At 41.1% G+C, this 18,640-nt stretch overlaps 2 protein-coding genes across 2 annotated transcripts; one reads left to right on the top strand and one right to left on the bottom strand.

Moving 5' to 3' along the window:
• The first annotated feature begins 155 nt into the window (after positions 1-155).
• On the top strand, positions 156-15,829 carry CEBPZ (CCAAT enhancer binding protein zeta). Its single transcript, XM_062490261.1, has 16 exons — positions 156-309; positions 664-2,180; positions 3,224-3,455; positions 3,768-3,942; positions 4,561-4,649; positions 5,104-5,157; positions 5,798-5,900; positions 6,847-6,915; positions 8,589-8,655; positions 9,865-9,965; positions 11,330-11,387; positions 12,410-12,618; positions 13,599-13,682; positions 14,142-14,203; positions 14,290-14,371; positions 15,144-15,829. The coding sequence occupies exons 1-16, from the start codon at positions 157-159 to the stop codon at positions 15,281-15,283; spliced, it is 3,195 nt and encodes a 1,064-aa protein (XP_062346245.1). The 5' UTR covers position 156; the 3' UTR covers positions 15,284-15,829.
• CEBPZOS (CEBPZ opposite strand) lies at positions 15,110-17,384 on the bottom strand. Its single transcript, XM_062490262.1, has 4 exons — positions 17,282-17,384; positions 15,705-15,749; positions 15,361-15,444; positions 15,110-15,244 (listed from the first exon to the last, which is right to left on the bottom strand). The coding sequence occupies exons 1-3, from the start codon at positions 17,379-17,381 to the stop codon at positions 15,362-15,364; spliced, it is 228 nt and encodes a 75-aa protein (XP_062346246.1). The 5' UTR covers positions 17,382-17,384; the 3' UTR covers positions 15,110-15,244; position 15,361.
• Positions 17,385-18,640: the final 1,256 nt, after the last annotated feature.

Raw genomic sequence — 18,640 nt, 5'->3', positions numbered from 1 at the left:
CGGTTGCCGCTTCTCTCGCTGCTCCTCCCCCTCCTGGGTCTTCCCTCTTCTCCTCCTCCTCCTCCCGCCGCTGCTCTCCGCCTGAGGCCGCGGCCCGGCCCGGACGCGCGTCACGCGTGTGCGCGAGGGCCCTTCCGGCGGGCGGCCACGGCGGCCATGGCGCTCTGGGACTTCGGCGTGGGGCACCGGAGGAAGGCGGGCGGCGACAGCGGCGAGGAGGAGGGCGACGACGACGGTGATGAAGAAGCGGAAGGCGGAGATGCGGGAGAGTTCACTCTGGACGAGGTGCTGCGCCTCGGCGGCACCAAGGTGAGGGAGTGGGGCACGTGGCGGCCGGGATCCCCCATCCCGGGACGGGCCCTTGTGTGCGGGATCCCACGCAGATGCTGGGAACAAGTTCTTTGCTCAGGGGTGGTGCGGCGCTGGGAGGGGTTGCCCGGGGAACTTGTGGATGCCCTATCCCTGGAGATGCCCAAGCTGCGTGTGACTCTGACCAAGCTGGTCTAGGGGAAGGTGTCCCTGCCCATGGCTGGGGGGATGAACTGGATGGTCCTTAAGGTCCCTCCTAACCCAAACCATTCAGGGATTCAGTGGGGAGCCCTTGGGAGTGTTGGCAAACCTTGCACCAGATCTGCCCGTGACGGCTGTGCCCTGTCTCCGCAGCAAGATTACCTCATGCTGTGTGCCGTGGACGAGGAGGGCGAGATGGTGGACGGCGGCAAGAAGGACACGATCGATGACCTGAAGGAAGGGGAGCTGGAGGCGTTCGTCAGCTCCCTGGGGCTCCGCAAGTATGCAGAGAGTTGCCTGGTGGTGGAGGGGGATGAGGATGATGGTGGCAGCAAGGAGAAAGAGAAGCCTCCAAAGAAAGAGAAAAGCAAGAAGGAAACAAATCATCCTTCCCTGGAGGGGAAAAAAGAAAAAAAAGGAAAGGAGAAGGCAAGCAGTGTGAAAGACAGCAAAAAGAAGCAAGCTGGTGGTGATCGGGGCCAACAGCCTTCAGCAAAGAAAGAAAGGCTGGAAGAAAATTTTGAATTTCATGCTAGGCAAGCAATCCTGATCAAACCAGGGGGCAAGTGGTATGATCTAGAATACACCAACGAGTTCTCTCCAGAGCCACAGAACCAGACACTTTTGTCCAAGTATAAGGCCCTGGCCCAAAAGCTGTACGAACATGAGACAGACCTGTTTAAGAATAAGACAGACTATCAGAAGGGGGCCTCTTCAGCATGGATTAAAACTGTTGTGTCCTCGGGTACCTTGGCTGACAGGATGGCGGCGATGACCCTTCTCATCCAGGACAGTGCTGTTCACAGTCTCCAATTTGTTGAGAACTTGATAAACCTCATAAAGAAAAAGGGCAGCAGGCAGCAGAGCCTTATGGCTTTAGATACTTTCAAGGAGCTTCTCATTACGGATATCTTACCAGACAATCGAAAATTGTGGTCTTTCTCTCAGCGACCGCTTAACAACATAGTGCAGATGTCGAGTGGAAACAAGGATTCCCGAGACAGGCGGCTGATACTCTGGTACTTTGAGCATCACCTGAAGCTGCAGATAGCAGAGTTCGTGCAAGCCTTGGAAACAATGAGCCATGATTGTCTGACAGCCACGAAATCCCGAGCGCTGGCAGTTTCCCATGAGCTGCTCTGTAACAAGCCCGAGCAGGAGAAAGCTCTTCTGGTTCTGCTGGTGAATAAACTGGGTGACCCTCAGAACAAGATTGCCACCAAAGCCTCTTATCTTTTAGAGACATTGCTTCACAAGCACCCAAATATGAAGGGAGTAGTGTGCAGTGAGGTGGAGAGGCTTTTGTACCGCTCAAACATCAATGTGAAAACTCAGTATTATGCTATCTGCTTTCTAAATCAGATAGTCCTCAGTCATGAGGAAAGTGCCTTGGCTAACAAGCTGATAACTTTGTACTTCTGCTTTTTCCGGAACTGTATTAAGAAAAAAGATGTTGAATCCAAAATGCTCAGTGCTCTGCTTTGCGGGGTAAACAGAGCTTACCCTTACGCTGAGACCGGTGATGAGAAAGTGAAAGAGCAAATGAACACCTTGTTCAAAGTTCTGCACCTTGTGAACTTCAGTACCAGTGTCCAGGCCCTGATGCTGCTGTTTCAAGTGATGGACTCTCAGCAGACTGTATCGGACAGGTACTATGCAGCACTGTACAAGTAAGTGGCAGGTTTGCATTTTTATATAAATTTTATTTTAAGAGGTAGTCACCATTAATTTAAAGTTGTCAAAACACTTTGCTTTTAAGATCTTACTAGTTTTTTGTTTCATTGGCTACAATTTCTGACGTTTTGTAGGAGCTGGAAGAAAATCCATGTGATTTCTTTTATTTAACATGAGCATAAAAACAAAAGACAGTCATATGTCCTGAGAACATGTGTGCATTTCTCTTGTGGTGGCTTGCTTTACTTCCCCATGTTACTTGAAACTAATTAATAACTATTTCTTCTGAAATCACCTTTACAAGTAATTTGGCCTGTAAATTATGCCTGTAAATAACCTAAAATCTTGTTTCCTTTATTTTTTTTCCCTTATTTTGAGGAGCAGGAATATTGTCTTACATTTTTTAGATTATTTAATTTGTGTAGCTGGAAAGCCTCGTGTTATAAAAATACTACTTTTTTTTCTTGTCCCAGCTGTTTATTTAGACCCTTTTTAGGATCCTTACAGGCTTCTGTTTAGATGATCAAGGGGAAGTTACTGGTTTTTTTGAAAAGGGAATTCAGGTTCCCTGAGAATGTGTGGTGTCCTTAAGGGCCTTACTGTGCCTGGCAGCCTGGAAAAAAATTGGAGTAGAAAATGAACTTGCCAGTACAAATGTCTGATCTGATTGTGAAGTGTGCTGCTTTTTAACCATTTGCTTTTTGTTTTTTCAAACATATGAACAAATCAGATTAGTTTCTTAACACTGACTGTCTCAAGTTTTGAAACTGTTTTCAGTTGAACTGTTTCCTCTTATTTTCTTGCAATATTTTGTTTACTGGGGCAGCTTTTAATTTTTTTTTAATCTTTAGTGTCTCATATATATATCCAGAAACATGGATATATATGACAGTTCAGGATTGATCTTAATGGTTTTGAGTACTGAGGAACAAACTGTCACTGTTTTTTTAGATGGCACTCTGAAAAATGTCAATAGTTGTTGTTAATAGCAGTTTTTCTCCTGTGTGCATTGTGAGAATCAGCAAAATTTCTCCTACAGGAAGCTTCTAGATCCTGCTTTAGCAACGTGCTCAAAGCCATCCATGTTCCTAAATCTCATCTATAAGTCTCTGAAGGCAGATGTTGTGCTGCGGCGTGTGAAGGCCTTTGTGAAGAGGCTACTTCAAGTCACTTGTGGACAAATGCCACCCTTCATTTGTGGAACCCTGTACCTTCTGTCTGAGCTTCTGAAAGTAAAACCAGAGCTAAGGGTCCAGTTACAGGATCATGTGGTATAAGATGAATTCTTTATCTCATTGCTTTTTCAGTAAGAGCTGTTTCCATGGGCACCTTTTCTGAACCTTTTTATTAATAATCATTTGTTAAGATGTTTCTTGAGTGGGGAGGGACCATTATAGTTGTGTTCTAAGCAGTAAAGTTCAATTTTAAGTGCTATACCAAGGACAAAAGTCTGTATTTCTTAAACATCAACCATGTTTTGTTTAGATTTTTTGTAAACCTCAAGAATTTTATGAGCATTTTTCTAAAAAATCAGAGTAAATCTGGAAAGGAAAAGCTGTTTGCTAATGTTTTTTGATTTTTAGGAGTCAGATGATGAAGAGTGCTTTAAGGATCAAGAAGAGGCTGAAGAGGATGGGGAAAAATTTGTGGACACTGACAAAGAAGTAGAAGATGAAAAGAGAAGTACAATGGAAAGTTCTGCTAAAACAAACAATTCAAATTCATCAGCCTCGTGGGTGCATCATCTGAATATGGGAGGTAAATCAGCAAGGAAATATATAATTTAACAGCTAAGAGTCCATAACAGTGACACGTTGATCAAAAGGAGTTGTAAGGTTAAGTGATTAAAACATTATTTTTAGTTTTTAAATTGAAGCTTGGTTGAAAGCAACCAGTCAGAGCAATTTATCTGTTACCTCAGCAGTGATGAAAAGACACTATGGCTAGTGTATTTCACTTGCTGCAGTTTGTAATAAACACATTATTTGTGCCTTAACTGTCAACAGGTTTGGAATTCTTTGCTTCCATGTTCAAACCTTCTGAGCAGTGTAGCCAGGGTTAGAATGTGTAGCTGCTCTCTGGCTTGTGAAGCCTGCTAGAGCAGTTTGTCCAGCTTTGAACTTGTGCCCAGTTTCACTCCTCCCTGAAGGCATCTGGAACAGGCCAGGGCTTTTCAGGGCCTTCCTTGGGAGCAGGCAGGAACTCAGCCTGTGCACCTGTTCATACACTGTGAAGGGCAGCCTTTTCCTGTTGCCAGATAAACCCCTGGCATATCCAGCTGGGAGTGATGGGCAGCATTACTGTTGTGGGGAAATGAGAGTAATATTCTTATAAAGTTGCTGGAGAAAATCTGTCTTGCTGCCCTCCACCCCTCAGGTGGGAAGAGTGGAGCTTCCTATGATCCTATGCACCGAAGTCCTTTATACTGTGGTGCTGAAAGTACAAGCCTTTGGGAACTGAAGAAGGTAGGACTTCCTTGCATTGTGTTTGCTGTGTTTATAAGCGTGGCCCTTGTATGCAGAGAGGAAAAAGAACTTGGTTATTCTTGAAGTAGCTACTTGAGTAACAACAGAAAGGTTGAAGCTAACACTTTGTTCAGCTTTAAGCTTGTTCCATACAATACTGATATTCTTGAGTAGGGAATAGAATTTTTAAAGTGGAGATTTGGACAATATTAATATTTTTTTTACTATTGGATCTTAGCTTTGATCATTAAAGCTTTTTAGTGTTGACTTAAGTAAAATGGTAAGTGAAAATGTATTTAATGCAAATAAAAGATTAGAACTTGAAGTTCTTCAGTTGTTAAAGTGCTTCATCAGCCTTGCACTACTATGTGTATGTCTGTTATTTAATAAGTCACAAAGTGGTCTTACAACGTATTTTTTAATTAGAGGTAAATGAATGACTCGTGTTTTTCAGCTTTCTGAACATTTTCATCCTTCTGTGGCCCTGTTTGCAAAAACAATTCTAGAAGTAAGTGATTTTGCTAGCTTGTTGCTTTGAAGTTTGATATTTTTCATTGTGTCTTTTGCCATTTGAAAAAGTACATTTTAAAGTCTCCTTGCACTTTGTGGGTGACTAGCAGCTCTGCAGAACTCTATCATATTCTCAAATGCCAAGCTTTTCATGGAATGTATAAAGGAGACTGCTCACAAAAGTTTTAATTTTGTAGAAATGTAGGTATTATATGGTTCTTAAAGCTTTATTAGAGTTTTTTGTATATTTTAATTTATTTTTTTAATGTGGGGAATCCTACTATAGGAATATTTTTTTAAAAAATACTTTTGTGGCACCATGCCAAAACCACTCAAACTTTAACAAATATGTATTTAAAATACGTATTTTTTAATTGAATATATCGTATTGAAATGATGTTGAGTGTTAACTGCTGTTAGCACGGTACATTGCAAGGCAGTTTCTCACTGAAACAAAGCAAAAGAGGTGTGGTTTAGTTAAGAAAATAGTGAAATTGCTAAAAGAAGAACCTGGTCAGGGTTATGTGGTATAGTATCCCCGAGTCTTTATGTTATTCTTGAATTGATTGAGTCCTCTGTGTTTAGATGGTGTCTTTCTGAAATGAAGACCTTAACGGTTTTTGGCTTTTTCCTTTCAGGGAAATCACATTCAGTACTCCGGTGATCCTTTGCAGGATTTCACGTTAATGAGATTCTTGGATCGCTTCGTGTATAGAAATCCCAAACTCAGCAAAGGCAAAGGTAGGCACTTCTCTGTGATCTACCATGTGATCTTGGTTATAGGTGCTGTCCAAATTCTCATTCTCTGAGATTAGCCTTGTCAAGTATTTGGGGTGCATGTGGTGGAACAGAGGAGTGAGATCAATCTTCAGGGCTGCAAGAGAGATGTCTGCAGCCTGGAGCCATCTGACAGTCACATCCTGCTGCCCCTCACACCTGCAGTGCAGAACTGCTCACTTGGCAGGACCAAACAAGGGATAGGGAGATGTAAACACTAGAGAATGGTTGAGGCTAGAAGGGACCTCTGAAGTCATGGGCTCAAGCAGAGGCACCCAGAGCAGACTTTCCACATGGCTTTTGAATGTCTCCAAGAGTGGAGACTCCTCTGTGCAACCTGTGCCAGCACACAGTTGCCATCGCAGTGAAAAAGTGTTTCCAAGTGTTGAGGAAGTGGAGTCTTCTTCATCAACTTAGTGATCCATCACTTGATTCTCTCCAGTATACCCATGTCTGCCTTATACTGGAGAGCCCAGACCTGGGCACGGGGCTCCAAGTGTGATCTAACAAGTGCCAGGAAAACCATCAGCCTTTGCTGCAGCGACACAGTGTTGGCTCACGGTCAGCTGGGTGTCCATCAGGACTACCAGGGTCTTCTTAGCCAAGCTGCTTTCCAGCTGGGCAGCCCCCAGTGTATACTGGTGCATGGGGTTGTTCCTCCTTCAGTGCAGGACTTTGCCCATCCCCTTGTTAAACTGCAGGAGGTTTCTGTCACCCCATTTCTCCAGCCTCTTGAGGTCATTATGGATGGCAGCACAACCCACTGGTCTATCAGCCTCTCCTAACATAAACTAAATTATTTTATTTTAATAAAATAATAACAATAGACCCGCTGGTCTTTTAGCCACTCCTAAACATAAAATAAAAGTAATAAAATAAAAATTCCTCTCTGATTTATATTCTGATACAGAAAACACCAGCAGTGTGGTAATGCAGCCAAAAAAGAAGCAGTTTATGAAGGTTATGCAGAATCTTGCAGGTAAGTCAGCCCTTTAAGTCCAGTTAAGATTATGATGACTGAAAAATCCTTGTTTGGTTGATGCAGATGTGTCACCTGCACTATCTACACTGTTTGTCTTAGCAATAAAAGAAAGTGCCATCCATCAGGAGTGCAGTGGTCATGACTGATTTTCAGGATTAGACCTCATCTTCTTGTAAGGATGTATGGAATCTGCACAGATGGAACTTTGGATCTGTTGAATCATTTGAAGAAAAAAATGATGTAGAGAAAGTCATTTATTCTATATCCATTTTTATTCTGTTTATTATGATTGAAAAATGGCTTAAAATACCAGAAAAATGGTTCTGTATAATTACTTAAATCACATAAAGTTCTTTCATTAAATGATATGGATTACTCCATACAATGCCACAGCTGCAACTGTTGTTAGGATGAGTGTAAGGTATCTTTGGCACTGTTATTTTGCTAAGAATCTTCCTGCCTCCAGAAATAAGCTGCCTTTTGTCCAGTCCCACTGTTGCCAACAATCAAGAGTAGGATTTGGTGTAAGAACCAGCTGTTAAAAAACCAGAGCAAACTATCAGTAAAACATGCTGTTTGAGGACAGAAGAGGTACCATCTTCTGTGGCAGAGTCTCTGTAGCATTCCCAGGGATGTGGGAATTTCCACCAGCTTTGGGTCTGTTGTGTTGCAAAGAGGTTTTAGTTATGCAGATTGGTAAGTACTGATGTACTTTTATGGTTAGTTTTATGGCTGGTCAAGCTTAAAATAGAAATTTTATCCTATACACTTTGTCACATTCTTTAGCTTATTCTGAATTGAAGGGGCATACTGAAGATTTAGGACAGAATTTGGGGAATTCAAGTGTTTCAGAAATAAGACACGATACAAAAATATGGATATATTAATATGGCTCCAAAAGTCTGCATTTGTTGCATGATGTCTGCTGAGGTGTAGGAAGCTGAGATTGCAAATCCTCTGGTACCTTCTACTGTTCATTTGAAGAGTCCATCTGTGAGTGTGTGTTCAGAAACTTGGACCCATGTCACTTAGAAATTATTATAATCTGTGCCCACTGAGATAATCTGTAGCTTTCTTCTTTTGATTTACTTCTGAGGAGGAGGAGGGAAGGGGAATGTGAGAGGGTAAAAAGCTCCTCCATAGGGAACCTGGTCATTAGCCTAGTTGATCTGCTGTTGTAGTGTCATATTTTGCCTGAATTCCTCAGAAATGGAGGTGGGTTGAGGCTTGATCCCTTCCTCATTGTGCTCAGCTGGCGCATGGTCCTGCTCTGCAGCTCCTGACAAGCATTTCTACTGCCAGGGAGTGCTGGGTGGAAGTAATGACAGTGTTTTACTGCATGGCAGCAAGTTCATCTTAGTCCCTGCCTTCTTTCCTGTTACTATTTTAAATGTATGCCTGCTTTAGGTGATTGTATCCCCCTGCCTTTCTGATACATAACTGAGAACCTGGTTAGGGATGTGCCACTTGAGTTTTTCCACAGGGTCTTTTCCATACTGCACACAGGAGTAAAGTATATGCACTGTGTTAGTTTGAAGAGATTTTTAGATAAACTCCCCATTATTGAATGGAGGATGCCATGCTTCTGTCTGTGTGTGCTGCTTAACCTCTGGAAAGAATAACCAGCATTTCAACTTGGGATAAAATCAGTTCTTTTTTTGTTTTTGCAGTCAACAGTAAGGAGTTCCGGGCCAAAGATGAAAGCAAAATCCCAGTGGATGAAGTGTTCTTTCACAGGTAATGGAATACTTGTGAACGTGCATTTTAATTTTTTTTTTTTTAATGCAATGCCATTAAAACCCACTGCATTTTGTAAATATCCTCTGGTATTTCAAGTGTTTGCAAATTTTGATTAATTTGAGTGATAGTGCTTTTCTTGGACACAATTTTAACATTTGTTAAAAGTGCTTGGGAAAGAATATCACCTATGAACAAAGGCAATTGGGGCTTGTAGATTAAATAAATTAAGTAAGCTGACATTATAATAGAGAAGCCTTAAGTAATGGGTAATGATGCGTATCTTGTGGGTTGTAATTCTTACCTCTTAATTAGAGGTATATATAATGAAAGCTGGCATATATGGCTTATGTTGTTAGCATCAAAGCTTATTAAAATGGAACAAAACAAAAGAAAATCAGAGGAGCTACTTTTCAGAGTGTTTACTTTTTTATTACTTCAAGTTCTTTCTGTTTCTTTGAATTTCCTTTGAGATTACAATATAAAAAATGCAGTTGTAGTACGAAAATTGAAGTGATATGCATTGGCAAAGATTTGTCTTTATTAGATTAAAATACTGGTTACCTGTGTCTAATATTGAGGAATATACTACTAATAAATAAAATAAAATAGTGGGTTTAGTTTTGAGATTAAAGAAAAGCATCTTAAAAACATGCCCCTGTCTGAGAAGTTAACAGTATTGTTACATTGAAGATTGCTGAAACTGTGATTACACATTTAAAGTACTCTTTTGTATATGGTGAAAATTGTCTTCTGTGTTTGATGGTTCTTTAACATGAAATGAAGGTGAAAACAGTTGACAAAAAGAACTAAGACCCAAAAGAAGAGGGCTGTGTGAGAAAATTTAATAAAACTTGATGGGTGAAGTTCTTATTTGTTTTTTCCCAATTTTGTTCAAGTTGAATTTGATCCTTCCTTCTCAGTCTAAGGCAGATATTTATATCTTTGTTGTAGTCTTTTATAAATTCGTTATGTTAAAAATAACTTCTGCCACCTTTGGCCAGTGAAATTTTATTCTTTAACTATTACAGTCTGATTTTTTGAAAAACAAAGAAAGTACAAATCTCTTGATTTTAGGTGTGTTTGAAACCACCACTTACAGTTTTCAACTGGCAACATACATGGGAAACAATTTGCAGGTTTTTAATTTAAAAAGTCATTAAAATCATCCCCTGTGATTTTGTGTCTGAGAGCAATATATTATTTCAGATTTTATTCAAAGTTTGATAAGAAGAGAGAGAAACAAAAGCGTCTGGATGATGAAGAAAGTGTGGAAGATGTGGATGATGATGAATTTGAAAGAGCATTGGGTAAGGCTGTGTTCTTCCTTGCAGTAACTATCCCCGTATTCCTAGATTTTTCAGATTACTAATTTATCCTTTATTTCATTCATATTGTGTAAAAGAACCAGAGAGAGGAATATGGGAGTGGTAGAAAACTGGCTTTGCAGTTGCTCTTTGTGCTACTGCAGACAGCAGTTCCTGGTGTCTGCGGTGTGAGGCAGCCATGTGGCTGTAAAAGAGGCCTTGCTCCCACCACTGCAGTAGTCAGCTTCTTTGAGTGGCTGGAAATTGTCTGATTTTGAACTTACACTAGTGTAAGATCATGACTGGCAGTTCATGCCCTTCTGTTCTTTTCCTAATGTAGTCTGAGTAACCTTTTCTAGCAGCATGCAACATTTGCCTCTATTTTTTCTTTACTGCTTGGCCTTTTTCAGTCTTGCTTATAGTTTCTCTCATTGTTTCTAGTGTCTTTCATGAGGTTATGAGTTCAGTAAGGTCACTGGCAAACTTCTGCAGTAGCCTTAGATCTCCCTGTAGTATGTACTTTGCTTTGGAATTAGTGTATGACTTGTTCCAGAATTTAAATTTGTTAGCGTACCAGAAAATGTCCGTTAGTTTGTTATTTCAAATTGTACTTAAATGTATTTAAAAAAAAATCTAGTTAACTCTCCATAACTGTTTTGGACAGTATTTTGAGAGAATTCTACATTCTTCTATTAGGTTTCTTAGTGACTCAATTAATGGTCTTAGTTATGAGAAGAATCTGTTACTAACTGCATTTGTCTTTTATTGTTAGTATCTCTAATGAAAATTTGCTTCATAAATTCAGAAGCTTAAAATAATTACCCTATGTCTGAAAATTAGGTATTTTGCAATGCCAGAATCAGAGAATAGCTTGGGCTGGAAGGGACCTTAAAGATCATCTCCTTCCATTCCTCCTGCCATGGGCAGGAATACCTTCCGCAAGACCAGGTTGCTCAGAGCTCCGTCCAACCTGACCTTGAGCACTTCCAGGGATGGGACATCCACAGCTTCTCTGAGCAACCTGTTCCAGTGCCTCACTACCCTCACAGTAAAGAATTTTTTCCTAATACCTAATCTAAGCTCTCTCAGTTTGAAGCCATTCCCCCTTGTCCTGTCACTACATGCTCTTGGAAAAAATCCCTCTCCAGCTCTCTTATAGCATCCTTCAGGTACTGGAAGACTGCAATAAGGTCACCCTGAAGCCTCCTCTTCTCCAGGCTGAACAACTTCAGTGCTAGGAGAGGTGCTCCAGCCCTCTGGTCATCTTTGTGGCCCTCCTCTGGACTTGCTCCAACAGGTCCATGTACTTGCTGGATACAGTGAGTTGCATATTTCTTTGTAGTAATAACAATTTTGTTTCTCCCTAGATACTTTTGAAGCTGCTGATAATGCTGTTGTGGGTCAGGATGACCTTGATTTTGCTGGGTAAGACTTCAGATTAGTTCTTACTCTGCATAGAGTTTTACTCCGTGAAACTAGATAGACCTTTTTCAGAATGACTCAGAGTATCACCTTGCAAAAAAGGCACTATCAGTTTTACACTTGAGTAATGCAGGTTTGCTGCATGTCCCGTAATCGTTCCTTATGACCTTGGGATATTTGCAGTCCTTAAATAAGACCTGTAGTATTGTATTATCTTAATTAATTAATTGATTGTTTTATACAATGGAGCAACTCAGTAAGCAGTGCAAAATCTTGTTTTTCATTGTCTCAGGTTTCTATTTGAGAATTACCAAGTACAAAAGCAGTATGAGGCATAATGGCACTGTTGCCATAAGGACTGGTTGTTACTGGACTTAACACAGTTAATCAGGTTTGTGAGATCCAGAGTCACAGAGCTCAGTTCTCCTGAAGTCAGCACTTTCAAAATCATAATGAACATGAATAAAAAATTAATAAAAAAAATAATAAATTCTCATTTAGGTGGGAAATGACCTTTAGGTTCATTGAGTCTAATCATAAATGGTTAACTAGCTTCTGTTTTACTCGAAGTATCTATAATGCAGTGTTTGAATTTGCACACAGACTTTTTCCCTTGAGGTGACAGCAGAATCAAAATCTAAACTCCCGGTGAAACCTGAAACATTTCTGTGATCTTGACTGGTGTTTAACAGAACATAATTCGTGTGTTTTATAGAAAAGACTTTCTGAAAAGGAGCAAACACAGAGAGATTAAATACGGAAGCTGTCATTTCTACTAATTTCAAAATAGGATTCTCTCCAGAACTTCGTAAAATAGTTGACTTCTATAATACAACTGCCTGTACTAATGTTGAAAACACACCTGAGTGTATAATACGTATATTTTAGGTTGCAGTCTACATTTGCAGTAGTTTGCAATGATGTTGAACTTTCCTAATATAGTGTTTGGCAGCAGGTACATGTCATTTTAGATGCAAACAGTATTTTTCCAGATGGATTGCTAAGCTTGTTACATCTTCTTTTAGTAATATAAAAAAAAATCCCAAAGGCGGCAAGAAAGGCCAAGGTGGAGAGGGATCTGGTGCTGACTGGGAGGATTCTGATGATGAAGACAACTTCAGCGATCTGGATGATGAGGAAGTCTCCTTAGGAAGTATGGAGGAAGACTTTGAAGATGATATGGATGAAGAGGGAGGTGTATTTATGGATGTGTCTGAAGATGATAACGACCTAGGTAAAGTGCCATTTGTTATGGAAAAACAAGAAGAAAAAGCTTTAAAAACAGGTTATCTAATATGTAACTACATATGCAAATTCCACTTTAGTTATCCAGGTGGGAAGTTTGGCTTTTAAGCAAGGAAATGACAAGTCCTCCTCTCATTTCCTGGCACAGTCTCCTAGGCGAGAGTGGGAATTAGGCTTCTGTGTATAAAAACTTCTAAATGAGACTTGTTTCTTTCTTGCTGAAAATTGGCATAACAGCAGTAGCTTTATACACAAGTAACTGGCTTCAGTAGGCAGAAATATTAAAAGAGCTCAGGAAGAAAAAAAAAAATCTGGTCATTGATAATTTTTGTATTTCTTTAGGCATAGTTAATGCTGATTTTTTAAAGATGAATCAACTTTTAATGAAATAGCTGTCTCACAACTAACAGCTTACTCTTGCAATACAGCTATGCACTCAAGTTTTTATTACCACTGTAGTAGTAACTGATTCTTCTACATGCAGTTTTATTTTTTCACCTGAAAAGCACAGTTTACACAGAATACAGTACATATGGTTGGAAAAACAGAGATTAATGGAGTATTTCAATGAATAACTAAAGGTCACAGGAAGATTACTGATGGTAGAGGAGGTAAACTGTTCATACAGTTGTTAACCCAATCTTTCATGACATTACTGTTTCACCAAACTTACCACACAGACATTTGAGGTTTACCTAACTCCCACTTTTAGCTTTTGTGTTTTATGTATCATAGTACCATTCCCTTCTGGCGCTGTGGAAAAAAACATAAAAAACAGCACACCACAGACCAATTTTTAATTGTGGAGCTTGAGGAAATATTAGATTTGCTTGTGTGAAGTGCCATTTAAAGACTTGGACCATTATGACAAATACGCCTAAAAAGGAATTTTAGTCTCTGCTGCACTTTAAATATATGTACATGGTGTGAAAATTGGACAGTGTTGTATTTGGGTTTTTTTCCCATCAGACTCAAACAATGACAAGCAACTGAAATCTGTCAGTAAAAAGGGCAAGAAAAAGAAAGATACGAATTTTGGAGGATCACTTGAAGGTAAGAAAACACTGACATGAAAGCTTAATACATAAAATAGTTCAAAAACCTTTGGAATACAGGGATTTACTAGAGTAGATAATCACATTTTGGATCTAGGTTCAGATTTGAATAAACCATAAATGAAAAGGAGGTTTTCCCCAACCAGCATAATTCAGAGTAACAATCTGCTGTTGAAGAGATGAGAGTTGAAGGAGGAATTTTGAAGAAGGCTGAAGTTGTACTGGTGGTTTGTGGATCTTTTACACCTGATGCAGAGATTTGTGCTATTTAACGCTTGGTTGGAAACCCTTTTTTCCTTGTCTTTTAGGGAAGGTGAGGAAACAATGGTTTTCAACATAGCTAATTCAGATGGTCTCACTAAGAAAAGCTAAAAATTTAAAACATGGTAAAACTTGGTTTTAGAGTCTTTGGGAACTTGAAGTTGTGTCTTAAAAGAATAATACTTTTTGTCTGAAGGATCCAGGCGAGGAAAGAAGAGAAAACTCCAAGATGCTGGTATACTGGCATCTGCAGAGGAGGTGAGTTTGATCAGTGCTTAACAAAAAGTGATCAAGCATTTTACCTGTTGCTTTGTAACACAATGCTAAAATTTCTCTCTTTAAAGTTTGGCTGTCTGCTGGATGAAAATGCTGGGTCTAAGTTTGACAACATCGGAATAAACGCCATGGCCAACAGCGATAATGCAAGTAAGTACATGCTGCAAGTAGCAGGAAGTTGTAATGCTGAAACTCACTTCTTTCCCTTCAGGTTCTGTATGTGAAAAGATGAACCACCTTTAACGAATACAGGTTCAGAAACCACACAGCAGGGACAGTAGCTCAACATTAGAGATGTGAGTTTTCTCCAGTGACTGCGAGATGCTCAGCGCTGAATATTAACTGGGAGTGGTGGAGTGAATAAGGCTTCAGAAAAGAGGGAGAGAGAGGCTGTCATTGCTCTTTAAAATGTAAATAGAGACAGACAGGAGCTCTTTCTCAAGCATTTGTGTGAATTCTACTCAGGTAAAGTGTCCTTGATTCCTTGGGAAGGGAAGGCATGAAGCATTGCTGTCTTTACCTGCCTATTGAAACTGTCTCCTTGCAGTATCAGTAAAGCAGAAAGTAGTTTTCCCAAAATAATTCTAATGAATTACATGTATATATGCTGGTTGAATAAAGCTTTGTAAAGCTTTTACAAGTCTTGCTGGTGTCACTTGAAAAATGTTAGGAGCACTAAAACACTGGTCCCAAAGCAAATGTGTCTAGCATTAGTAAAACACAAAGCAATGTCTAAAACTCTGAGATGGTAGGGTTTGTTTTGTGAAATGAAAAAACCCACAGCTTTCTCAAAAAAAGGGCAGTTTTCACTTTATTTATAAATACAGTAGTCAAGTTTGAACTTTTACATGATTCATCTGTATTGCCACATCATGGTCAGAGGTATCCATCGGCTCCTTATTTCTCACCTTTCCTCCTACAGATGTCAAACAGATCCAGTGGGAAATAGAGCGTGACAAGTGGCTTCACAACAGGGATGTGAAAAGCATCATCAAAAGGAAGAAACAGTTCAGGCACAGAGGGCTGAAAAACAAGTACAAAGGCAAGAAATCAAGACGATGAAGTGGATGTCTCTACATGGGCATTTTAAAAATAATTATTTTTAAATAGTTTTTTATTTAATCACATGTCTTTCTTACTTCAGTTCTTGCTGCTTAACCATGTCATCTGGTCATTCTCCCTTATGCCATGAATTCCAGACCACTCATTGGATTTGTAATAAACTGAAAAACAGGAAAATCCATGTCATCTCTAAGTTAGACATATCTGACAAGCAGCCCCTTCGCAGTTAGTTTTATTCAGTGTGTAACCCTCCAATTCTGAGGTCTCTATCAAACAGTCTCACTCTCCATGCCTTAACAATAAAAACTTCTGCAGTGTCTCCTGGGGAAAGTTTAAGCCATCCTAAGATCAGTTTTATATATTAAGATGCAACAGAAGCTTCAGCCATCCCTTCTGAAGCCAGCGATGACTACAAACCCACCTTCCAGAATTGATGGAAACCTCTTCTGCATTGTGTATCTGAAATCTGACAAGAAAGAAAAAACACAGTTAGTTTCCCAGCATATATTAAGATGAATAATTAAACACACTATTTTTCTAACTAGATTTATTGAAATTTGTTTGAGCTCTTTAGTTACAGCCACCATTAAATAATGTGATAGGAATTTATTTTTTAAAAATAATGTCAGAGACTGTATTCAGGTTAACTCATATGTGCAGCCCTATCATCACAGTGTTTTCTGAGCTTCCTCAGAACTGTGATAACCAAGTCCAACCTACAGATTCACAGGAAGCTGCATGCCTCTCATAGACTGACAAGCAAATAAAACCAGGGAAAACTGCTTTGTTTCCTTATGCAGATTTAGATGTTCACTGAATTGTTCCACGGGCTGCTCTGACAACCCAGTAGAGCAACAGGTTTATGCTATTTTAATTATTTACAGCAGCTCATAAAAAGATGTTAACTATTCTAATACTAACACAAAGAAAGCAGTAAAAACTGCACTCTTGAGTTCACTGAGATTGGCTCACTGTACCTTACAAAACTGCAATTATAGAAAATATGCAAATGCATATTAAAAATGCAAAATAGGAGGAAAAACCTCAAAGATTAATGCCCAGTGCCAAGTTACAATAGACTGAAAGCATCTCCTCCATGTTTTTGTTCTATGTATTTTCTAATAAAAGTGCAAAGATGGCTGAAATTTTAAGAGCCCGACATCATCTGGATCCTGGAAAACAGATGCAAACTGATGTGTAGGTGAAGCTCAGCTTGTGCTTGCTATGCAGACCACACTACTGCTGAAACGGGTGGGTTCTTGCCCTCCCAGCCAAAGCAGCCGCTGCCTTTTGGCTCACCCTGACCCTGCAGGTAGCAGGACAGGCTCTTTTCCAGGAGGGAGACAGATCTGTGCTGCACCCTGCAGAGCCCTGCATGCAAAGTACCGCTCTGCGGAGCAAACCTCCTTGTAGTAACCAAATGGGTGCTTTGCTTTTTATTTGCTCATTACAACGGGTGCTCTGTTACCTGGGCACGGAGTTGTCAGTCTAAGAGACCTGAGGAACCGAAGCTTAAAAAATCGGGAGACGACGCTGGCCGCCTCCTGCCAGCCTGGGAAATGTCAAATCGCAAAGGCTGCGACACCCAGACAAAGCCGGGGCATCCCTTTAAGGGCTCAGCAGGTGCCTGAAACAGGACTCAGCAATTCCTGCCTCATTTGCGGACAGCCTCTCTCCCTTTTAAATCCTTATGGGGCCCGGTGCCGATCCCATAAAACCGCGCAGGATTCCTCTTTGTTCCCGGTGCGGTCGCTTGCTGCCCCCCCTCTCCGGAGGAGGGCTTGAGTTTGTAAAACTACAACAGCAGCTCGTTCTTCAGAGGTAAACCCCAGGGGGTGCGCCCAGCAGGGCACCCCTGCGCGCCTGCACTCACCCAAGCCGAACTCCCGACCCCACGGGCAGGATTTCCCTACAAAACCCCGCGCGGAGGAGCCTTCCCTGCCCTACCCCCGCCCCCCCGTCCCGGTCGGAGCGCGGCCCCAGGCAGCCCCGCCGCACCTTGGCTGCGGTCCATGGCGCGGTAGAGCAGGAGGGCGCCGAGCAGCCCCGCCGCCTCCAGCAGCAGCAGCCCCTTCGCGGCGCGCCTCGCCATGGCCATGGCCGGGGCTGGGGCGGGGCTGGGCGCCTTCCGCAGCACTGCGCAGGCGCCGCCGCTCCTCCGCCTCACGGGCCCGCCATGGCCGCGGGACCCGCCCCGCGGCCGGGGCAGTGAAATACTGGCTGTGTAAAAGTCTTCTCAAGAAAGGGTGGGATTTGTTGTGTATCTGGCCTAATCAACGAGAAAATAGATTAATTAATCCGTGAGGTGGATAGCGGGTAACAGGCGAGTAGCCTGTGTCAGAAATACAGATGACTTTTCGGTAGCATTGCCTTGTTAAGGTCTTGGGCCCGATATGCTTCGGTATTCGCAGACCTTGGGAGAGGTTAATGATACCAGGCGAGAAGGATGGACTGCTGATAATGGTTTCAAAGATATCCGGCGGAACCCCCAAGAGAAGGAAGAAACTGATAAAGCAAACTCGGCTCTGACAGGATAAAAGGTGATTTATGGCAGGGGCAGATTGTGGCCACCGGCTCATGGCTAGGGACCAAAGGAAACCACCCACCCAAAGAAGAGAAAGACTGAGCTTGTTGACTGATTAGCATGAGAAGTGAGGCAATCATGAACTAAGAGAAGATAGAAGACTAATTAATAAGGGAACTATATCACTTGCAGCGAATGAACACTAATTCCTTAGTTTGCTAAATTGTATAAATAGTAAAAAACTTTTGATAGTTGATGTGCTTGATTTGTGGTATACCTTGGAACACTGAGGTTTGTACAAGTCTGAAATAAATAATCAGTGTGTCTCCCAGGTGTCGGGAAAATTAATCCAAGATGCCAGAGGTTTATGTCCACAGAGAAGATGGAGAAGTCCTGTAACTTTATTCAAATAAAGGCCATGGCCTTTCCCATGGGATCTCCCAAATTGTTGGGGGATGCAGCCCCCTTCTTCTCCTAAGTTCCTGACTGCATCTCCCTCTTCCTTCTCCCCATTGGCTAAGGTACTTCGAAGGTACAGACTTCCCAAATCACCTACTCTATGCTCCCCTCTAATATGCACCCCCCTTTTCATTATATAAATGAAAGAAAAACCTAATCATAATTCTATTAAGTCTTTGATCAAGATCAAAGGATCAAGAATTTAACGCAGCCTTGACTGGGCAACAGTCTGTGTTGATAGTAACATTTTCTAGAATTAAGAGTTTCTTCTGTTACTTCCTTCTCTATGGGTTCCTAGCCCTATCTACAAGCAGATTCACATGATCTGTTTGTAAAACATGTTCATCTTACTCCTTTCATTTTGTCTTCTGTTA

This window comes from Cinclus cinclus, chromosome 3 (genome assembly GCF_963662255.1).
Source record: "Cinclus cinclus chromosome 3, bCinCin1.1, whole genome shotgun sequence".
NCBI lineage: Eukaryota > Metazoa > Chordata > Aves > Passeriformes > Cinclidae > Cinclus > Cinclus cinclus.
Note: the sequence above shows the minus strand (reverse complement) of the source record. Positions and strands in the feature narration are given on the sequence as shown.